The 9408-nt window shown below is 47.3% G+C and overlaps 1 protein-coding gene across 2 annotated transcripts; it reads right to left on the reverse strand.

Moving 5' to 3' along the window:
• Positions 1-989: 989 nt before the first annotated feature.
• On the reverse strand, positions 990-7431 carry Dmrt2 (doublesex and mab-3 related transcription factor 2). Of its 2 annotated transcripts, none has more exons than XM_021152497.2 (4): positions 7100-7431; positions 5870-6433; positions 4291-4393; positions 990-2283 (listed from the first exon to the last, which is right to left on the reverse strand). In XM_021152497.2, the coding sequence occupies exons 2-4, from the start codon at positions 6395-6397 to the stop codon at positions 1226-1228; spliced, it is 1689 nt and encodes a 562-aa protein (XP_021008156.1). In that variant the 5' UTR covers positions 6398-6433; positions 7100-7431; the 3' UTR covers positions 990-1225. The 2 variants fall into 2 exon arrangements, with proteins under 2 accessions (XP_021008156.1, XP_029328601.1); XM_029472741.2 differs by having other exon boundaries at positions 2181-2754.
• Positions 7432-9408: the final 1977 nt, after the last annotated feature.

Genomic DNA, 9408 nt, shown 5'->3' on the forward strand with positions numbered 1-9408 from the left:
GAGACAGGCACCCATGAGAGGAATAAACTAGTAGTTAGGGATCAGGTGAGAGTTGACATAACCTACATCTAAATGACTGCTGTCACCAAGCCTTCAGGAATAGTGAACTAACTCCAGAGTGGGGGCTGGGGATGGGGGTTGAGGATTTGACACCATCATGGGCTAAATGGATTGCACCCAACAGGGGGAACTTCTCTGTGATCACCAGCAAGCTAAAGGTATGGTATGTTCTATTAAACAACTAGAAACAGTCAAAGGTATGTCCTTTTCCTAGAATGGAAGCTTAAAACTTGACATACAGAGCCTGCCCTGAGGAAGAAATGGGCCCAGATATTCACAGTCATCCATCCCCAAATATACTATCAAAAGGACATAATTTTGTTGTACCTGGTTTACCTTTTAATTATTTCAACTTTGTCAAACCATATTAATATTCAAGGCCTATCAATATATAAACAGTCCTAACTCTATCCCCAAGCTCCCTTTGCCTCCATCTTGAAAAGTTAACTATTTATTTATATATATATGTATATATATATACATATATATATACACACATACATATATATACATATATGTATGTGCATGTATATATACATATACACATATACATATATACATATACATATATATGTGTGTGTGAATATATACATATATATACGTATATGTATGTGTATGTGTGTGTATATACACACACACACACACACATCAGGAATGTCATTTAGAGGAAGGACATTCACCCAGCATGTGTATGTGAGACCTTAGATTTTCCTCATACTACCTACAAATTTTTAAAACTACAAAACAAAAGTCATTATAAGCTCAGAGGTATTCTCTTGTGCTCACAAGGACCATTAAGAGTCCTTGAAAGTACATAGACTCCTAGAAAAATAAAGAGCGAAGTTCTAAGACGCAAGCTTTTTCATCTAGCCAGAGACAGCTGTTTCCTTCAACAAATACTGGGTCTTTAGAAGACGGTGTTATTTTTATTGCTTTTTGGAATGCTGTGGAAAGCACGGACCCTTACAATTTGCACAGTAAGTAGTTTCTATCTTTAAATATACTGGTGTGATAGAAAAGATACATGCAAAGGAAATACATAGGGTTTTAAGAATCGGTCATTTACATTAGAAATTTCTTTATACATACATCTTAACTTTAAAAAAAAAAAAATGGTAACTGCCAAGAGACTGGAGAAAATCCAGCTTCCCTTGTAAGCAGCCCTTTACTGAGAGACGTGAGTGACAGCAGATGAAGGCCTCTTAAGAATAGATTCGACAGAAAACGACAGTGGCTCATTCGCCGAAAGTTTCGTTCCAACTTGTTTGGCTACAAAGAGGTCTTTTGCGCATCTGTCTATTGTAAATGTGTACTTCTGGCTCTCCTTGACCAAACACTCTCTGTGTTTCTTTGGGGTCTCTTCAAAGGCCTCTTTGACAAATGGTGCTTTCAACTCAGGGCCTGATTTGTCGCTGAGCGTCTGCTGGAATACTGAGTGGAATGGATTAGGTTTAAGTGGCAGAGAAGGTCTAGTGTTTTCTTTGCTGAGCTTGGTTAAGACGTGCCCTTGAGCTGCCAGGCAGTCCATATCAACAATGGGAGAGAAATTCCGACCGGGTGGGGAGAAGGCAGACCTCTCTGGAACAACCTGGTGAACCTGAAGGTCCGTTCTCGAGGCTGGGACCTCGGGCAGATGGGGCAGCACCAGAGAGCCTTCCAGTTTGGGTGGCATCATGTCTTGCTCTGTGCTAAGCCCATCCTGAACTCGGGTTCCTTTCAAGTCCCAGCCAGCCCCAGGCTTCAGGGCTTGGACAGAAGTGGTAGCATTTAACAGGTATTGCTGGTAGAGAAGGGTGTCACTAATGGGACCGCACTTGGGCCAAACTAAAAATCTTGAGGACAGGGGATATTGTCTGTAAGTTGTGGCCACACTGACATTAGAAGAAATAAGTTCCATATTCCCAGACCCTGAATACTGCATGGTGAGATCAAGGCAGGTAGGTAAAAAGTTACAGAAGTCCTTGCTCGGCAGCTCTCCTGCAGTGGGGTTGTAGGTACCTTTGTAGGAACTGTACTCAGGTCCAGGCACCATACGGTTGGGCAAGAACAAGGCAGCAGCTTGAGATGTTTCTAACATCTCCCTCTCTTTATATTCTCTCTCCAGCATAATGTTCTCCAACTCCTTGTCAGCAAAGGCTCTTCTCTTCCTCATCCTATCACTGACAGGCGGGGGTAGAGGAAGGGTCCCTCCTAGGTAAGTCTCTGCAGTCATTGGGCGATAGCCTACAACAAGCAAGTGATGGAAAGAAAACAGATTAACATCCTGACAAGAAAAATGTGGAAACCCAGAAGACAAAAGTACCATCACAAAGCAGGATGACCAGTTACAATTCCTGTCACTGGTATTTTAAGACAGAGATCGATGCAGGTTTGATTTACTCTAGTTTCCCTTTGAGGAATACTTCCCATATGGTAGCTTCCGGCAGCCATTGGTTTTGTTGGTATCAGTATGTCTGCTTGTTTGCTTCAGCAAGTATAGTATACCGACTGAAATTTGAGTATTCTTCCCAGATCCATAGATATCGAGAGACAAATCTGTCCACCTTACTTCATTGCCCGTATCATCTTTTTTTTCTTTTTTTTTTTTTGGATTATTATAAAAGATATCTATACCTACAGCTGACGCCACTTTTATTTTCTAAAGATGTCTCATTATGTACACATTGTTACAGCTGTAGAATAATCCAAGGAGAACTAGGAGAAAAAGAAAAAGAAAGTTAAAGGAGATTAGGAAGGAGAAAAAAAAAAAGAAGAAGAAAAGACTTGAGGATATAGCGGAAGTGAAGAGAAAGTTAACTAGCCCAAACACACAGCCACACAGGGAAACTAAAGATTTAGCCTGGCTTCCTCTTGACCTCCAGAACAAACAAAGCAAGGCAAAACAGTGGGGGGTGGAGGGGAAGACCCCTCCAGGTACACTGGCAACACAGGTCTCCAGCATTCTTTCCCCAAGTTCATTCACAATGGCCAAACACCTAAAGGGCTGAACAAGCAGGTCGCTGGGATGCAGATGGAACCACGCACAGTCCAGAACAGAGGCAAAATCAAAAGGCAAAATCTAATACAACATAAATAGAATGTTTAGAGTACTTCTCTACTCCCAAACACTCACCCACAGGTAGCAGATTTTTCTGGAAGAATCTAGAGTAGTACTTGTGTTTACCCAGTGGCAAGCCCATTATGCTCATTTGCAAATAGAATAAAAGTGGAAAATGATTGTTTCCACTAGGCTAAGTGTTTGGCAGAAAGTTATTTACTTGAATTGACTTTTCCATTGAGACGTCGAGTGTCTCAACTTGCTTTGGCAAAATTTCAGTTCATCAATGAGGTCCCTATGGCTGTAGATGTGTGCCGGCTTTGTAACGAAACTCACTTTGAGTTCTCAGGAACTCTTTCTAAGGTCAGAAGTACACAGCACAGGCTGAGACACACACTTTAAACCTGTCCCGGATCAGCTAAACTCAGAAGACACACAGGAAAGGAAGAAAAGAAGAAAAAAAAAGAAATTCTCAACTGACCGCTAAGCCCTTCTTTCTAAGCTGAGCTGTAGGACGGGGTAGTTTAAAGCAGATCAAAGTGGATATAACTTCACTTTAGATAAAGGGAAAGGAAAAATGACGATGGCCAGAGCAGTGCTTAGCCCGTCGATAAATAAACGCCATGCTTTAGAAAATCGTCACTATTTTAAGAAAAATGAGCGTGGCTCTAGGGTTTGTGGGAAATAAAGGCAACGGGAGAACTTAAACTCAAGCAGTTTGCTTGTTTGGTCCAAAGCCTCTCCCACTCTGCAGCCTTGACTGACAGAAGCCATAAGGAAGAAGTGTGGAGAGGTAACAACCGGCTAAACTTCCAAGGAGGAAAAGCACGCTAAAGAGTGAAACCTGAGGCTAGAGGAGACGCTTGGTCACAGTAGCTATAACCTTACTTAGTTTACTCTGCCCATTAAACTCCTTCAATAACTAAGAGAGTTGCAGGGGCGGGGGGGGGGGTCCAGTTTCACTTGACAGTGAATTTTTCTATGTCGCTCACACTTGGGTAAATTTCACCAGGTGTAACAGCGGAGGATAATACTGTCTTAGTGGCAAAAACCTCTGTGAATTTTTTGCCCCAAGGAAAACTTCTAATGAAAATTTGCTCCTTCCTGGGCTAATATATAGATCATGCATGGAAATATTAAGTATCTCTCAACTCAGTTTTTAAAAGCCAAAGGACAACTTGAAGTTATTTTACCTTCTAAAATGCTTTTGGCCAGCAAACTTGGCGCCCTGACTTGCCTCTGGTACACTGCTTTCCGATCGAAATTGTTCTGTTTCCCAGAAAGTCCCTTCTTGTCCTGTAAACACAAGAAACAACTGTGAGGAGCAGCATCCAGAAAGCCTCTGAAACTCCCCCCCACCCCAACCTTTAACGCATTTGTTTTGCCAACTCTTAGGGGGAAAAAAATCATTCCAAAAAAATTAACGGGAGTGCCTCTTAATCTCAGTGAAGCTGAGAACACGTGTAGAGAGGGAGGTGAGATCCACAGTCAAGGAGACTTTAAGAACAGAGCCTAGAAAGATTGGGTGGGGGGATGGTTGCCTCCTCAATGTGAAAGTGCCCAGGCTGTCACCCTACCTTGACACTTAGGCAGAACTTGATGCTCATTAGGAAGAATATTAACTGCCTCTGAAGACAAAAGAAAAAAAAAAAAAAACAGGGTGGTTTCTCCCCTAGGTGGAGTAGACACGAGGTGCCAGAGATTGAGGGGGGTCTTCTGTATTTATCTAGTTCTCTGGAGGAGGTGGTGTATGTGAAGGCAGATAAAACTCTTAAGGGACACCATCCTGGGAGTCCTCTGGTCACTGCCAGATTACTCCCAACTAGCCCATCTAGGAAAGAGGTTGAACCCAGAGCCAGGGCCACCTGAGGTCCCCAAGTCCATCCCGTCCGGTGAGTTTGAGCAGTTTCCCTTTGGAGTCACCCACTCTATTCGGTGACCTAACTACCTCCGCGCCGTCTGCAGGGGAAGTCAAATCGAAAGTTTTCCCGGGGAACCGGGGAAGAAGATCAATTGCAGAGCACTTGCCTAAAGGCCACCTCGGCCAGGGAAAACAATCACAGGAATAACGATAAAGAAGTCAACATTCTGCCTGACCTCAGGTCTGAGAGGAGATTCTGTGAAACCTGCATCACTTCCCCCAAAGCAACAAGAGGAAATATAAACTCCAGGGTTCAAAAGTCTCTCGAGGAGAAATCCTGACTTCTCACAACAGAACCGCACCGCACCGTGGGGACCGCAAAGACCTCTAAGCATTCTCTGGCAGATCGCATAGTCAGTAGCCTTGGACTGAGAGGCCCCTAACTCCACTGTCATCCGGTCTCATCCGGAATATGGGCATCAAGTTCTGCCTAAGTATCAAGGTGGGACGATAGCTACACAGTGACAGCACCGCATGCTGCTTCATCCTGACTGGACATCAACCGCTCTGTCAACCACCTTCCTTCCTCCCCAACCACCTGCAAAACTAACCCCGAAAATATTTATTTTTATTGACTTTTCCGCAGTGTCCCAAATGGACCTAATTACTTTGCCTCTCATTGCTTTTGAATGGGAGACTTTTTCAGCACTTTCTGCATTGAAGGCCACGGCTTTCCCTCCGGAACCCCGCAGGCTAGCGTGGCAGAGTGTCTGCACCTCTCCTTCCAGGCGATCTGAGATCGAGGGTCACTCGGTTGTATGAATGGAAGCCCAGCTCCTAGCTGTAAGGAACTCCCTCATCCCGCCTGGGCGCGCACCCTGGAGACCTACCCCCAGCCTGTCGGCACCCACCTCTGTGGCCTGCTGCCTCCGGAGCGCCACCTGGGCGGCCATGACACGCTGGCGCTCCACCACCAGCAGGCAGTTGGCGCACTGGCAGTCCCGCCAGCGACAGAATCGCTTGTGGCCCTTGAGACAGGACACCACGCCGTGGTTGCGGCAGCGTGCGCACTTGGGCGTGCGGCTCAGTTTGCGCGGCTCTGCGCTGCCACCAGCGGTGGCACCGCGCTCAGGGGCGGCGGCGGCGGCGGCTGGCAGCGCCTGAGCAGCAGGCGGTGGCCTGGGTGCCAGTCCCCCGGGCTGCTCTGGCCGGCCTGGCACCTCCGGGGACGCGCCGGGCTCCTCGCCGTCACCCTCGTCCTCCACATCTTCATCCTCCTCTTCTTCGTCCTCGTCCTCCTCCCCATCGGCCGCCGCCGGACTGGGTTCCTGCGGCGGCGTGGCCCGCAGAGGAGTCCCACAGCTATCTTCCTCCAGGTCTAGGCTTTCCACGTCGATCTCCCAGTCCCCGACTCCCGGGACTGCCTGCCCTTCCGTCATGACACTAGGCTGTCGTTCGGCTCGGTTGCCCGCGCGCTAGGGAGACAGAAAAAGGCCTAAAGACCTGTCGCAATTAGGGACCCTCTCTGAGGCTCGGCCCAGAATTTCTGCAAGGCCATCCTTCCCCCCTTGAACTACTCAGTTCTCTTCTGATCCCTGTGATACGGGTCACACCCGAGATCCACAGTTCAACGAAGCTTGTATTTTACCAATTCTAAGTGGTTTGTGCACCTGACCTTTAACCTGAGTCCTGTCTGCCTTTTCAGACAAGTCACCCACTGACCTTACTCACTCGCCAGTCTAAGCCACTTGTCAGGCTTTTCCACAGCCAGTTAACATGGCCATGATAAATATTAAAATGTCGAAGGAACAACTATCTTTCCTTTTATTACAAGGGACCTTGAAACCTCGTTTCCCAAATGTCCCTTATGTGAACTACACCACCACAAAGACTCTAGAGAGGTCTTCTCGTCCCTCCCCTTCCCCTAAACCGATGCTATTTAGGACACACACAGGTAGTGGGGGGCACTAGCCATAAAGCTGAAGAAGCTGGTCTGGTATCAGTAGGGCTTGGGCCGCACAGGTTGAGGGAACTTGATTTTCATCTTTAAGGCAAGACAATCAGAAAGAAGCAGTAGTGAAGAGTCACGCCCCGTGCCCTCCCTGACTCCCGAGCAGCAGCGGCGACAACACAGCACTCACCAAGAATCAGGCTCAGGCTAGCAACCCAGTTAAAAGAGAGCCAGTTTCAGGATCTGTCCCCGGAGCTGCAGGCAGTGGGAGCAAACAGAATTGGGTCTGAGAGCAGGAGGCGGGAGCCCACTGGATGGTGACCAGGGGACAGAGGCCGGAGGCGAGTCAAGGCCTCAGCAACCTCACCCCGTACATTCCAAATTCTGCAAAGTTCTGTTCGGTCCTCTGCAGCCTGGATCGCCTCACTTTGCTTCCCACTTCTGGTCCAAAGAGGACGGAAAAGGTCCGGCCGGGACCCAGGACTCCGCCCCAGGCGCACCCTGCTTGCTTTCGGCGCAGAGACACTCACTGCAGTCCCGGACCTGAGCTCCCCTTCCTAGTATTATCCACCACCCACCCCCACCCCGAGCTCCGCGTCCTCTGATTGGTCGATTTTCAGGCGGTGTGCACGCCGATTGGCCGGAGCACTAGGGCTGAGCGCCCTCCTCCTCAACCCAGTGGAAGCTTCCCTTTAGCGCTTCTGCGCCGCCGGAGTCCACCCGCCAGCCTTCGCTGCAGCCGGGTCCCTCATCCAGAAGCTAAACCTGAAAATGTGGGCAGTGGTTGCGGCGGAGCAGTCGCCTTTTATCTCGCCGACTAGAGAACAAGCTGACTCTCGTACTCTTAAACAGCGCGTTGTTCTCGAGAAGGTAACTAAGAGGTAGAGATCAGAGAGGTTAGCGTTGATTTCTATCGATGGTATCATAATCTCCGGTGTTTAACCATCGACCGGCAGTTGGGCCGAGAGAAGAGGCCACTCTAAAGTGAGCACTCTGGCATCCTTCTCTCCGCACGAACAAGTCCTTGTTTATCTTGCAGGACAGCGCCCAGTTGTCTTACAAATATCTGTAGTTTGTGGACAACTCCGAGGTGCAAAGCAATTCCTTACTTCCATAGAGCTTGCGAGGCAGGTGGCAGCAAGGACTATAGCCCGTCTACGGTTTCCTGTTATCAGTGGATAGCACAGTCCATTCTGGGAGCAAATAGAAATAAACCACGCCATTAGCAATTTTAGATACAAAAAAATATTCAGTCTAAGCAAGCATATATACAAAAACTTTTAAAACATAACAGCCTTTTAGCATGTGTGAATGAGTGATTATCAAGAAAACTAACTTTCTTCTCTCTCTCTCTCTCTCTCTCTCTCTCTCTCTCTCTCTCTCTTTCAAAATACCCTTCACAAAAATGTTTGAAACAAAGTCAAATTTCCCACGAATAGTAGAGAAGTCCTTTAAGCAACGCGATGTTCTATTACCTTAAGCTAAATTTAAAATCCCATCGATGCTTTAAAAGGTTCTCCTTAAGATGCAGCCCTCCGCAGGGAGAGCGGGTTAGAAAATACGTCAGAAAACAGGTTGTCGATTTCCTGGGCACGCGCTAGAGTGGCGATGGATATTTGTTGAAGGGAGAAAATTTCGGAGCTGATTCTTTTCCTCTAATCCGAACCTGTCAGAAATTTCCAAGTCAATCAAGCTCGCCTAAGTGAGAACAAAGACCAGCTGCCTGCCTGCCTGCCGAAAGCGCAGGTATTCTCAGGCCCTTGTGAGGTTGAACGCCTCCTAATATCCAGTTAAGTATATAAAGATGACTTTCTGTATGTTCCCGTAGGGTTTTTTTTTTTCTTTCGGTGTCTCTGGGGGTCTTGAGAGGCGACTTGTTAGTTTCAAGGCTCCCCACTGAGGCACGCGGGGGAACTAACCCTTGGTACCGGTTCCTCAGCACCGCTTAGTTTCCTCATTTGTGGTCTTCCTTATCTAACTAACGCGCCTAATTTTTTTTCTAACCTGGGTGGGTGCGTTTAAGTTCTTGACTACAGTAGAAACGTGTTTTTTAACCTTTGTTTTCTCCTATGATGAAAGTGAGGAATCCTGAAAGACCCATTGTCCTTCAGGAAAGCTGGGGACCTGGTCAAGAACCTTGGACCAGGATAGCCTCTGCCCTGAAGGGACAGAGAGTAGGGAGTCCTCGGCTCTCAGCCGGAAATGGTCGCAGCTGGTTTGCCACGGTCTCTTGGTTATTTGTTGTTCTTGTTGTGGTTGCTTTGTTTTTGTTTTCGTAGCTCCCTAGCTGTCTTGCAACCCTTCAGATGTTAGCACTTGGAGTTAGGGTAGGAGCCTCCATGGCGGGATTAGGCACTGGTCTTTTGTGGGTTGTTTTGTTTTTGTCAAATAATGCTGGGATTTCTTCCACGAGAGCAACATACACACACACACACACACACACACACACACACACACACACACACACACGACAGTCTTCTACCTTTGCAAACAGGCAGT

The sequence above is a fragment of the Mus caroli genome, unplaced genomic scaffold, assembly GCF_978045245.1.
Source record: "Mus caroli unplaced genomic scaffold, Mus_caroli_1 scaffold_20, whole genome shotgun sequence".
Classification (NCBI taxonomy): Eukaryota; Metazoa; Chordata; class Mammalia; order Rodentia; family Muridae; genus Mus; species Mus caroli.